This window comes from Rhinatrema bivittatum, chromosome 3 (genome assembly GCF_901001135.1).
Source record: "Rhinatrema bivittatum chromosome 3, aRhiBiv1.1, whole genome shotgun sequence".
In the NCBI taxonomy this organism is placed as follows: Eukaryota; Metazoa; Chordata; class Amphibia; order Gymnophiona; family Rhinatrematidae; genus Rhinatrema; species Rhinatrema bivittatum.
Genome location: NC_042617.1, coordinates 570500772 through 570514937, shown reverse-complemented (window position 1 = coordinate 570514937; position 14166 = coordinate 570500772). Strand labels below are relative to the sequence as shown.

At 43.3% G+C, this 14166-nt stretch overlaps 1 protein-coding gene across 2 annotated transcripts in view; it reads right to left on the bottom strand.

Moving 5' to 3' along the window:
• LOC115088368 (coiled-coil domain-containing protein 170-like) overlaps window positions 1-14166 on the bottom strand; it is a 91419-nt gene that overhangs the window by 51601 nt on the left and 25652 nt on the right. For both annotated transcript variants that reach the window (XM_029596555.1, XM_029596556.1), the window contains exons 5-6: window positions 11259-11515; window positions 1582-1726 (exon numbers count right to left, since the gene is read on the bottom strand). In XM_029596555.1, coding sequence (XP_029452415.1) covers window positions 1582-1726; window positions 11259-11515 — 402 coding nt within the window. The remainder of the gene's footprint in view (window positions 1-1581; window positions 1727-11258; window positions 11516-14166) is intronic.

Below are 14166 nucleotides of genomic sequence, written 5' to 3'. Positions count from 1 at the left end.
AGGCACTCTCTGGGTCTGACCAGAGGGCCGTACCAATCCTGCACTAGGCCAAGGGTCCACTCCAAGCGCAACACATTAGTTGTTCCTTCTTTGTTGATTTGTATACATACACACACACACACACACACACACCACACACACACATACAGTAATACACACACACACACACAAATATCCATAAGAGGTCACAGGCTAAAACTGTAACAGTAGAGATTTTGATGATATATTAGGAAAATCTATTTAACTATGGGAACAATTTTGTAACAACTCGCATAAATGAGATGGCAAATACATGCATAAGTTATACCAATATTCAAAGCGAATCAATGCAGATAAATTCACATTGAAAATTACCAACACAACTATACATGGTATTAAGTGCGCAGAAAATTTTCAGAAAACTTTCTGAAAATCTAACAGCTGGAACGCAAATGCCGACCCCCTCCCCAACCCAGCCCCTGGAATGCCTCCTCTCAGTGCAAAGAGGAAACGTGCGCAGGTTTGCCCACATACTGGGAGAGCAGTTTTATATCAGGCAATTGCCGCTGGTAAAGCACCATTTTCTCCATGGAAGTGCCTTTAATAATTCCCTCCCTAAGGGTACTTAAGTCCTTGAACAAGTTTCTCAGGGAAGTGGTGCATCGATATTAAGGATGTGCAGGCCAAAACAAATTGTGTTAGTTCATGTCTTCATTTCAGGGGTATTTTCTTTCTTTTTCAGTTCATTTGGCAAAAGATCCAAACCGAAATAATCATTTTCGAAACAAAAACGGAAACAGAAACAGAAACGGAAACAGCGCCTTTCTAGGACCCTCCCATATCCACCCTCCCCCCCCCCACACACACACACACCTCCCAGGAAATGTGTGGGGCCCAGGCCTAGCAGTCTGGGCTGAGCCAGGCCTAGCCAGGACCCACCCCGGTCCCCCTCCAATTTCTCTCCCAGCCCCCAAGAAACCAGCTGGGCTGAGCTAAGCCCAGCCAGGGCCTCCTTCGGCCCTTCTGACCCCCTTTCTCCCACCTGCCCCTGAAAAGTTTTCCAGGGTTGGGGGCCATCCCTATCCCCCATTTATCCCTTTCGGGAGGGTCCTGGAAAAAGAAAGAGGAAAGAGCGATGCCCACTTGCTTCTGCCCTGCCACAATCCATTTAAAAATGGCACTGGCAGCCCCTGAGGCCGGTGCCAAAATGAAGCTGCTCTGGCATCAATCTAACAGGCAGCCAACATTATTACAATGTACGAAGGCGTTAATTGGGCGCCACAGAAGTCTGACTCCAACTAATTTTTCAAGGAGGTGGGAGGGTAGGTTCAGAAGGGCCCACAGAGGCCCTGGCTGGGTTTAGCTCAGCCCGGGAGGCCTGGAACCCGCTGGTTTCTCACGTCTGGGAGGGGGATTGGAGGAGCCTGGGGAGGCCCCAGGAATCAGCAGCAAGGGGGTCATGGGGTCCAGGATGGGCCATTTATTCTAAGCAAAGTGAATATACCTGAAAGTTTCCAGGTATTTTTGTGCAAGACCATTTTCGGTTCGGATGTGCTATCAATTTAAATCGAATGCTCATCCCCAATATATATATCCTAATACCTTTGAAATGAGCGTGTCCTGTGGCTCCTCTCTGCTTCTGATGTCCATCTCCATGCAGCCGGCAAGCTGTGCTACAAATTCACCATAGTTTCTGCTATGCCTGGATGCTTGGCTCTTGCTCGCTTCCCATTCAGTTATATATTTCCTAATTAAGAAAATCACATGCGTTAGCAAAACTACCCCAAGAACACAAAGGGCCCTCTTTTCGAAAGAGAAGCAGGCAAGCCATGACTGGTTAAAGTAGCAAGCATTAATAGATTAGGTAGGGCTCACTAAAGTCGATAAACACCAGTCCCTTGTTGGCATGTTAGGTTGCCCTAATCATTTTATATGTATAGGGCAGCCTAACATGTGGCTGGTGAGTGAGAAAATTACTCAAACATTAGAGCAGAACTTAGCCAAATAAGTGTTGTTCTGAATATACACGATGAAAGTTAGTCAGATAATTTCAGGACAGCTATTTTTCTGATCAGACTTACCCAGATATCTTTACCTAGGCCAGTGATGGCCAACCTTTTGAGCTCAGTGTGTCAAAATTCATAAAAAAACAGAGCATAACTCGGGTGGTGTGTCACTTCTAGAAAAATCCATAATTGTGATATTTGTAGCTCTAATTAATAACAAGTTATAATTTTAATATATGTACTGTATTTATTAATAAAGCAAAAACAAATAATTCTTTACCTTGCCTGCTTAGTGACTTTTTTGTTGCTGAATTTCGTCAGCTAAATCTTCAATTAAAACACTCTCTCCCCCTCCACCCCCCACCCCCCCCTCCCACACAAACTCTTACTCCCCTGGATTTTCTCATACACACTCATGCTCTCACACTCACTGGCTCCCTCACATACACACAAACACACACACCCAGACAGGCTCCCATTCATTTTCACACCACTCCCACTCCATCCTTCAGGCAGGCACCAATTCATTCTCACACACACAGACCCCCAGGCAGGCACCTATGCATTCACACACACATACACCCCCAGGCAGAGTCCCATTCACACACTAAAGGCAGACCCCCCTCTCTTTTGCCAGCAACCTCGGAACCTCTCTCATTCCTCTGCTGCCACTGTCACTGCTGCCACATGACTATTGGGGATGTTACTATTCTTGCACATTCCCAAAGATTACATGTGCCAATCACTAAAAATATATATATTTTTTTTAACCTTTGCTGTCTGATCTTAGTTTTCTAATTGATTGGTCACAGGCTTTTTTTTTCCACCTTCCCTTTCTTATTTTTTTCCACCTTCCCTTTCTTTTTTTTTTTTTTGCCAATTCCTTTTATATTGTCTTTTTTTCTGTTTCTTTTCTCTCCATCTTCTTCCCTCAAACACACAGTCAGGTTCTCATTCTCACATGCATTTCTCTCTCTCTCTCTCTCACACACACACACACACACACACACACACACACAGTCTCTCACTGGCACATGCTGTCTGACTTTCACACACCCAGGCTCTCTCTCACTCCCACATGCTGTCTTGCTCAAGCACATGCTGTCTCATGCTGTCTCTGCAAACATTCACTCTCAAACACAATCTCTCAACTCGTCTCATACACGCGCACACACACACACACCCCCTCTACAGACCCTCAGCCTCTCTCACCTCTGGGCCGCCTCGTCGCGGGTCGCCGCAGGATGGGCTCTGCAGCGGCCCTGCTACCGGGCTTCTTCCTCTTCTCAGGCCGCTGCGACTTGGGTGGGATTCGCGGCGGCCTGTAAGCTCAAGTGCTGCTCCTCTTCTGCACGCGCTGATGCTTCTCTCCTTCCTGCCCACGCGGCTCCGGCAACGTTTACTTCCGGGCCGCACAGGCAGGAAGGAGGAGGGGCATCAGCGCGTTTAAATGCGATCCCTATCTGCCTGTCGTTGCGCCGCATGAGCCTCTCTGCACCCGGGGGCATGGGGGGGGGGGGGGGAGAGATACTAAACTAATTTTAAAGGGTCGGCGCAGCCGCTAAAAAAAAAAAAAATAAAGGATCGGCACAGCAGGAAAAAAAAAAATCCCGATAGTCCATGAAATGCTGCGCGTGTCAGCAAACACGTCTCGGCGTGACACCTCTGACACGCGTGTCATAGGTTAGCCATCACTGACCTAGGCAGTACTGAATATCAGCGCTCAGTATCTAAGATTTAATGAATGCCTCCATCATCATCTCTTTTTACTCTGGCTAAATTTTGTGTGGGTAATAAACTAGTCGGAAATTTATTTTTTTTTAACTGTTTTTATTGCTGCTCTGTAACATCAATGTAAACTGACAATACAAGAATACATTTTTCTCTTATTTTCTCCCCATTCAGCAATCATATCCCACCTCCCTAATTACAAACATCATATGGATCAAAAAAGCTCAGGTAAAAGTATTCCAAAGAGCACAGATACATGACGAGACATCCATTACACAGTGCCATCATTATTAGATGAAGCCAAAATGTAGCAGCTGGGATTCCATTCATACAACATAAGCGCTGAGGGCCCAATACTGAAAATATGTTTTGTGTTGGATAGCCGGAAAAGTCACTTATCTGGCTATCTTTTAGCTGGCCAATTTGTGGGCAGGCAGTGGGCAGATCTGGGAGACACTACATATCTGGTTAACTTAACCAAATAAGTAGCGATATTCATTCTTATCTGGTTAAGTTAATTGGATAAGTTAGTCTAGCCATAGAGCTGATCTAATTTAGTCAGATTTAACTTATCTGGCTAAGTAGTGCCTTGACAGCAGTTATTCAGTGGCATAACCATGCCGTTGAATATCCCTTGTTACTTGGCTAGATAAGTCATAGTAGGCTAATACGGTCATTTATCATTTCGCATTAACGCTAGCGTTAACGCCCTAACACACACGATAACTCCTTAACATGCGTGTTAAATAGCGCAACGCGCACTAGTATACAAATGTCACTTTTGCTATGCAGATGGAAGGAGTTTGGGCAGAGTTAATGGTAATGACCAGCTCCTAACATGGAATGTGATAGAGTAATGCACAGCAACACAGGTTTTAATGCCAGAAATAAACGCACCTTTTTTCTGTGCTTTGTGCCTGCTTTAGCTGTGCATTACTGGGAAAAGGTATTATCGCACAATGAATACATAGATTAAACACTACAATTGCTCAGCAAACCTGCTCTCTGCCCCTACCGAACACACAGGTTCACCCATTGTTGAAGACCGAATCGCGCAGGGTGGTCAAAAATGGTAGCTGCATCTGCTGGGGTCACCAAATTCTGAGGTCTGCCACACTCATAGTCAAGGTGGGTATTGAAGACTGAAGCAGATATTCTTGCACATCAATTCAGAGCATATTGGGGAAAACTCTTTGCAGCGACTCACAACTACAGGTGAAAAATCTTGGAACAACAGCACTTTAGAATCTTGGTATGTGATTTCCTTGCACTTCCGATATGCTTGCAAAAAATTAGGAAAGTAGGCTATTACCACTCTTGGCTTTGACTGTGTTGCCATTTTAGCTCCTATGCGGTGTGCACGCACTATTACCACCTTGCCCGACAAATCCACCGCACTGACTGCTTGTGGCAACCATGCTTCCAATACCGAAACTAGGTCAGTTTCATGAATGTTTTCAGACAAGCCCACAAATTCCAAATTAATCTGATGTAAACAGTTCTCATCTGCTTGTGCGGCCTGTATCTTACGGGCCTCTCATAGTTGCCAGCCATCTCACTATTACTGTCTTCCAATGTTGATATTCTTCTTTCTGCTTCATTCACTCTTTTGCCTATTTCTTGTACAGAGAGTTTTATCTCTGTGATATTTTCATTGATTTTTTTTTTCAAGGTGACTATCCAGGCCCATAATCACTAACAGGCCAATACAGTACAGTGCGCTCTGACGGAGTGCACTGTTAACATGCTTTTGGACACGCGTTTTCCTTTACCCCTTATTCAGTAAGGGGCAAATGCATGTTGATGGCCCTATTAGGTATTCCCCGCGATACAGAAAGTAAAATGTGCAGCCAAGCCGCACATTTTACTTTCAAAAATTAACGGCTACCCAAAGGTCGGCGCTAATTTCTTCCAGCACCAGGAAAGTGCACAGAAAAGCAGTAAAAACTGCTTTTCTGTGCACCCTCTGACTTAATATCATGGCGATATTAAGTCAGAGGTCCTGAAGAGTAAAAAAAAGTTTAAAAAAAAGAAAAAAAAATTTTGAAGTTGGCCGGCAGCTGTCGGGTCAAAAACTGGACACTCAATTTTGCCAGCGTCCGGTTTCCGAGCCCATGGCTGTCAGCGGGCTCGAGAACCGACACCGGCAAAATTGAGCGTCGGCTGTCAAACCCGCTGACAGCCACTGCTCCGGGCTAAAAGGAGGCGCTATGGATGCCTGTTTCTACCGCACCACCTCATTTGCATACTGTATCGCGCACACCGGCGAGTGGCCGGTGCGTGCGCCGGGAGAGCGGGCGTTCGTCCGCTCTCCCGCGTTTTTACTGAATTGGCCTGTAAGGAAGTTAACTCTGTAATTAATGCATCTGGTGGTTCTCGGCCTGAATCGTCGTTTACATCAGTCATTTTCTCATTGGATGGCTTTGATTTGTCTTTCTCTTTTAGTTTACTTAAGTCATCGTAGTCTGCAGTTGTGGCACCATAAATTTGTCCATACATTCTGTGCTGTGCCCAGTTGGTGGGAAGTGAGTTAGAGTGTAAATTGTGCAGGAATTCCAAAAAGTTAGGGGTGGCACCCAGAGTTGCTCTAGTGCATGTCTACCCATGGTCACCGCATCACATGACTCCCCTTAGACAGAAAAAAATGTAGTCATCAGCAGAGAGGACGTTTCAAATCTTGGCTTTTGTCTGGATAAAGTTTAAAGTTACTCGGACAAAGCCTTTGACTATCAGCCTTTTTATTTTAAAATGTATTTCGAAATGGAATGTTTAAAATAGAAATTTTATGCTCCACAGCAACTACTAATATGATCTTGAAAGGGAGGAGTTACAGCTTTCAGCTTCATCCTCCTAATGTTTCCCATGTTGGTCAAACACTGACCAAGAGATTCCAGTTATTATAACATAAGAACACCTCAACAAAGCAGACATATAGATGACTCCTGGGGATGCCTTAATAAACCAGTATCTTTGCAGCAGTGTATCAGGTGAATGTTGTGTTCCAGGAACTTGCTCAGCATTTGCTTTTAGCATGAGATATGTTTCCGTTATTCTAAATATGTTCTGCATACTACCTTAGATTGCCATGGCTGTTTGAGAACCATATTCTTAGCTATGATTCTTAGCTATGATAAAACATGGCAAACCACCACAGTCAATGTGTGGATTGGGGGAAAAAAGATAAGATAGGGGACTATGGGAAAATAGAGAACTCATTCATACCAACAGGGGACAGTATTTGTAAAGAAATATTTTTTTACTACTATTCTATTCATATAGCATTCTGGTCTCATCAGCAGCATAGCATTTCCTTGCTATTCAATGTTTTATAACAGTGTAGACTGAATTTTTTCCAACTAGAGGAGCACGTTGGAAAGCAATGTTTAAAGGGGACAGTTTTCAAACTGTCTGCCTAGGTGCAAAGTCCATAGGTATTTTGTACTCACAGACCATGTACCTAATGTTCAAAGGGAAAGTGTTATGTGTTCTTTCTCTTTCAAAACTGCCACAGGCTCAAAGGACTCCCAGATTTTAGCTCCTACTGTTTCTATGGGTAAAATGTTAATGGAAAATACTTGTAGATATGAAAGTACAATCTACCTGTGTTATTTTCCAATCTCACCCAAAACACGCCACCGGGAACGCCTCCCCCTCAATCCAGCTAAAATTCTGCACTTGCTTGAGCCCTATGTGTGAAAATCACCCTGTACAAAGGCAATTCAACTTTCCTGATCCAAAAATAAAAAATGTCAAATGGTCCCTGAGATTCTATAGTGCTAAACAGTGCTATGCAATCACAAATGGAGACAACAACTCTTAATTAAAAGTCGTTTTTCGCATGATCTTGGGCTTGGTGCACGCCAAAACAAGAACTATTCCTTCCCCAATGCTTCTCACAATAAAAACAACTTTTAAATTTTAAAGCTCTTTCTTAAGTTGAGCGTGGTGGAATCTCAGGGAACATTTCAGCTTGGCCAGGCTCAAGAGACTGCCACGGTGAAATGCCCCATTAATTGAGGAAGACAGAAGTGGAATGCCAAGATTAGCAACTGCAAGTCGAGCTGCCACTCTCCCCAGAAGAGAATGGGATGGAAGCATTTTAAGGGTGACAACTACTCCCCTCTGCGCAAAAGGTTCCCATTTCCCTCCTGGGTTTTGGGGCTCTGAAGAGCAAACAACTCAAATTATTCAAGCTTTGTCAAACGCGAATTTTCATAAACGTGGATATTCCGGAAATAAAAGTGATGTTTGCTCAACTCAAAAAAAAGGCATTTGGGGTGCACAGGAGGCAGAAGTACTGCAGACACCCCGTTAATGCTCATTGCTCTGCTCATGGTTTATTCACCATTTAGGTGGCTAATATTCACCACCAGGAGCACTCGGGGCGAGGAATATTTCCAACTGGTCCCTTGTCACAGCCATATAGCTTCTATTATAGAATATCAGGTGAATTTTAAAAGTCCTACTCGCGCCAAGGCCGGGAGATACGTGCAGAAGGCAGGCCGACGGGCACTGTGCAGATTTTAAAAGGCTGATGCATATGCGCGTATCTCCTGGCACACTCACAATAAAGAAAGTTTTAAAAAGGGGGCAGGCCATAAACATGGGCTGGGTGGAGCACGGGCAGGACATGGGCATGCCAGGAAGTTACTTTGAAATGTGCGCGCATTAAGAACATAAGAACATAAGAAATTGCCATGCTGGGTCAGACCAAGGGTCCATCAAGCCCAGCATCCTGTTTCCAACAGAGGCCAAACCAGGCCACAAGAACCTGGCAATTACCCAAACACCAAGAAGATCCCATGCTACTGATGCAATTAATAGCAGTGGCTATTCCCTAAGTAAAATTGATTAATAGCCGTTAATGGACTTCTCCTCCAAGAACTTATCCAATCCTTTTTTACGCTCACAAGCCTGTGCCGGGGTCCCCTACAGCGTAACTTTACCTCTGCCGCATGCAAGTATTAAAAAAAAACTAGGAGAGTCAGCGGGGCATAGGGGTCAGGGGTAAAAGGGTAAAAGGGAAGCTACATAACAGGGGGATTAGGAAGTCTGATCCACTAACTGGGCAAACTGGAAAAAAGGGCTACTGCTTCGGTGCATGTTGCTTTTAAAATCCCCTCCCCACTTATGTGGTAGAGGCGACATTTGTGTGCACATGCGCGCATCCATATAAAATTATGCACATGTACATGCATACAGCTGATTTTATACCATGCGCACATATACGTACATATGTTTTAAAATGGCCACGTCCATTCGCACGAGCGGAGCCGGCATCCATGCATACGTGTACGCCCTCCCGGCTGTTTTGACCTGGGAATAATTTTGACACTTTTCCTTCGCTTAAACAGCTCATGTCATTTTAATCTATCATGTGCCATGAAAGTGAAATGTGACAAACTTCTTTGTAAAAAAAAAAAACAAAAAACTCTGGCTGCACTCTCTTATAGCAAAAACTGTTTTCAAAGAGAAAGTACAATAAATATTCTGCACAGCAGACTGTGGGACTCACCATTTAAAAAGCTTCTGGCAACAACTACATCCTACACAACCGTAAACTTCGTCACTTACCACATAAGCCTCTCCTTTATATCTTACCTCATCCTCTTTTTCCCATAAATTCACTAACAATATACACATAGGAGTCCATTTTCAACAGCTGGGCAGCCGGCAAAGTTAGTCAGATAGGTTTATCTGGCTAACCTTAGGACTGCTCTCTGGCAGTTATCAAGTTTTCTAGCTAAGGGCTTCATTTACTAAGCATTTTTCCCATACACAGAATGGGAGAAAAGCTTCAGTAAATCAAGTCCTGAGTTAGCCAGATAACACTACAAACTGGCATAAGAACATAAGAAATTGCCATGCTGGGTCAGACCAAGGATCCATCAAGCCCAGCATCCTGTTTCCAACAAAGGCCAAACCAGGCCACAAGAACCTGGCAATTACCCAAACACCAAGAAGATCCCATGCTACTGATGCAATTAATAGCAGTGGCTATTCCTAAGTAAACTTGATTAATAGCAGTTAATCGACTTCTCCTCCAAGAACTTATCCAAACCTTTTTTGAACCCAGCTACACTAACTGCACTAACAAATTCCGGAGCTTAATTGTGCGTCATTTTTATGGCAGAAAAGGAAAAAGAAAACCACAAGCAAATAATGCTCAACAATGTGTGAGCAGCCCGAACTTCACTGACAGACTATGACCATAAAATCAATTATTCTTACTGGGATGGGGAGAAGGAGATTTCATTATATGCCTCCAAGACATCAGTAGGTAACAGGGATGACAAACTGCAGGAAAAAGGACCTTGCTAGTCCATGGGATGGGAGTCTTCTGTTCATTCAAATAATGAGCAGCAACTCCTTCTTTCAAGGGTATAAAGCATCCACAAAGGCAGCACCACAAACCAATTTAAAGGGGCCAGTAACTGGCAGCAGTCACTGATCTGGCTCTAGGTATCTTTTATGTATGCAATGGTTGTCTACATGCCTTACTACATGCCGTTTCCTCTACAGAGCGGAAGCAGCAGGAGGTGAGAAGGGGTTTCTATCAGATAATATGGGATGCTGGATGTGATGGCCAGGGTGATATGCACGAAGGTATAGAAGTAAGGAGGAGATACCATAGATGGAGTCCGCCTGGATAGGTGTGGCAGGAATGGAAACCTAATGTGCTACAGAGGAGGCTCTATTCCCCCCTGCCCCTACACTTTCTGTGATGGGTTGATGTGTGGGTTGCTATGTCACATGCAGCTGTAACTTGTAGATGGTTTGGACTGCTGAATCTTCTTATCAAGAGAAAGATGTCTTTTGCCATATGAGTAGCCAGTATTACACGTTTATGGACAGAACTGTTAAAGTAGAATGCTGACATCGGAAATTTATTTTCCATTTTGACATGTTAGCCTTCCATGACCGAGGTTCATCATGCATTTTACCTTTCTAAGTCACAGAACTATTTTTGATCACCAACAAGTATTTTCTATGTGTATTTCCATGTGCCTTTTTACCCATTGCTTCCTCTGGAGATGGGGCATGTAAGTGTTTGCATTCAGATGAGGCCAGCTGACAAGTAGACAAGCATTTTTAGTTTCTTGCCCTTACTTAACACAGGCTTCAAGCCATTTCATGCTCTTCTTCCACTGTATTACTAATCTTTGTGATGTCAGCAAAGCAACTTTGCTGTCTGAAAAGGGAAAAGAGACTCATGCATATTGCAGTGAAGCTCATAAAGCTTTATGTACTGCAGAGTGGGAACTGGCCTAAAACCCTGAAAAGAAGGGTTATTCAGCTTTTCTGAGATGCGCAGGGCCTCTCTGCAGACTTTCTAAAATGTAGCATATGAATGAATGTGCCCAAGGTAACACGTAGCTTTTGGCTGTAAATATTTAAAGGTCCCATGCGGGTACCTCTCTGCTCAAACCGCTCACACACAGAAGAATAACCTGTGCTTATGACTCTAAATAGACAAAAATACCACCCTGACATCTCATGTATTGAAGTCAAAGACTATAAGGGATTAATACAGCCCCTTACTTCACCCTGGCCTCTTCTTCCTGGATCTTCTCCTTCATCTCCTGATTTTCTTGGAGCACAGCCTGCACTGCCATCTCTGCCCGAGTCTTGGAAGTAGCAAGCAGGCCTGATTCTTCATCCATCTCTTGCACCCTGCCTCGTAAAGAGCTGATCAGAGAGGACTGCCTTGCATTGTTCTCTTTATAGCTTTCTACTTCACTCTTCAGCTCGTGGAGGGAAACTTCTTTGGCGTTCAGCCGAGTCCGAAGGTCAAGGAGCTACAAAATAAAAGCAGAGAAATCAGTGCATTCAACTGAAGTTATTTTATGGAATCAGGGAGAAGCACAACTATCAAAAGCACACGATTAGCCGCAGAGGGAGGCGACTCTCCTAGGGATGGGTTGGGGTCAGGGGAGGAAAAATAGCTTGCATTTGTAAACTTACGTGCTTTACCTTCCTTGCAAAAAGCATCTGCAGAAAAAGCAAAGTGCTGCAGATGTCTGCAGAGGCTTTGTCCCCATGGTAATTTTCAAAGTGCAAGTATATGCATATTTTTCCTTTGAAAACTGGTGCAAAACCCACAGATAAAATGTACCCGCAGACTTTGCACCCATGCTGGCAGTTTGAAAATTGCCCTTTAAAAAAAAATTAAAAGTCATTTAAATTATGAGGTTTTTTAAAGTTTTTTTTTAATTATTTGGATTAAATCACATTTTTCTAAAAGCAAGTCTCCTTGCCAGAGGACTCTACTGCCGTGATTGCTTTTAGCATTCTTTATATGCATCCATCTTTGGCTCAGGACATCTGCTTACAGCTGCAGGAAATTCTCTAATGGCAGTGCCTGTTACTATGAGGCATATCAGCTGACATGTCTCTCCAGGAAGAAAAGTTATTGAAACAGAATGCAAAAGTCAGAACGCTTCTCTCAGAAGCTGACATCAGCAAAGAAAGGCAATGTCTGCAAAGAATCATTTTAAGCCCCAATACATATTTTTTATTTCTGTTTATGAATTTTACAAAATCATGTGTTCAGAAAAGTAATCAGAATGAAAAATCCAACACAGTTAGAAAAAAAAGAAATGAAAAAAGTAGGAATTAACAAACTTTGGCCTGGATTTATGAAAATGCACTAAATATCACATGCGATAGGAAAAGGGGTGTGTCGCAAAGTGCACTATCTTAGCGCTTCGTATAGCTATTAGTGCAAACTGTGATAACTTTTTCACACTTTGAGATAAGTGCCAGAATTGTTGCATTTCCTACCTACAACCACTGTGGGTGGGGAGGAGAGAGAGAAAGCCTAACTATAAGGCCCTCATACTAGGTAGGTATTTATATCTCTATAAGAGGCCCACCTAACTACTTGAGGTGAGGTTTAGTTATTAGTGTAGGGGTTAGGGGCCATCTTCACATTCAGAGTGCGACGTACGAACAGAACAGTGCACTCTTGTGAAGATTTGATGACCTTCGGAGTGAGGAAACTCACACAACAATGAGATTTGTGCAATGTTCTCTCAACCTAACTTGATGGACTCTCTACCTGGGTAACATCAAGCTAGGTTGAGAGAACACTGCACAAATCTCATCTTTGAGTGAGTTTCCTCACTCCAAGGTCATCAAATCTTCACAAGAGTGCACTGTTCTGTTCGTACGTCTCACTCTGAATGTCAAAGTGACCCCTCACCCCTACACTAATGAGGACCTTATAGCTAGGCTCTCTCTTTCTCTCCCCTTAAAATACTGAAAACATTGCAAAATGCGATAAAGCCATATCGCATGGCTTAACGCAAATGAAAAAGGTGTAGTTAAAAGCTGTGTGATATAGCTTTGCAAATTGTGAAGCCGGCCCACTTGGCCAGAAATCCTGCCCCAAACTCCTCCCCTTTTCCTAATTTGCATCGCACCTTTTCGCATGTGATAAAGGTGCTTTCAGCATGCGAAAAGGGCTTAACGCATGTGAAAACGCCATATAGCACTTTGATAAATGACCCCCCTAGTCCTTTAAAAGTACTCCATGTGAGAGATAGAGAATCTAGAAAAGAAACCAAACAAAATCACAAAAGGAAAACTAGCAAGAGTCAGCCCTTCCAGCATATGCCAAATATAAAAAGAAGACTGGGGACAAGATGTCACTATCCCTCAGAGTTCATCACAGTATATATTAGAGGGGGTGTGTGTGTGTATATATATATATGAGAGGGTGTGGGTGTGTGTATGTGTATGTGTATATTTGAGAGGGTGTCTGTTTATGTATGAGAGGGTGTGTGTGTGTTTGTGCGTGTGTACGTGCATATATGAGAGGGGTGTGTGTGTATGTATGAGAGAGTGTGTCTATGTATGTCTATGTACAAGAGGGTGTGTGTGTATATATGAGAGGGTGTGTGAGTGTGTGTGTGTGTGTGTGTGTATGTATGTGTATATATAAGAGGGTATGTGTGTGTGAGTATATATGAGAGGGTGGAGGTTTGTGTGTGTGTGTGTGTGTGTGTGTATATATTTGTATTTATGAGAGGATGAGGTTAGTGCAGTTAATGTAGTTGGGTTTAGAAAAGGTTTGGATAAGTTCTTGGAGGAGAAGTCCATTACCTGCTATTAATCAAGTTGACTTAGAAAATAGCCACTGTTATTACTGGCATCAGTAGCATTGGATATACTTAGTTTTGGGTACTTGCCAGGTACTTGTGACTTGGATTGGGCACTGCTGGAAACAGGATGCTGAGCTTGATGGACCCTTGGTCTGACCAAGTATAGCATGTTCTTATGTAAGTCTATAAAAAATAGCTTCTAACCAGAAAGCTAAGCAGATATGATCCGAAAGTCACAGGAGAACTTTATGCAGGCAAACAAAAGATGTCATTTCTGTCTCATGATTTTCATGTCTGGAGGTCAACTGACTATCTTTAGGGCTCAGAATTCCAGTGACTTTGTT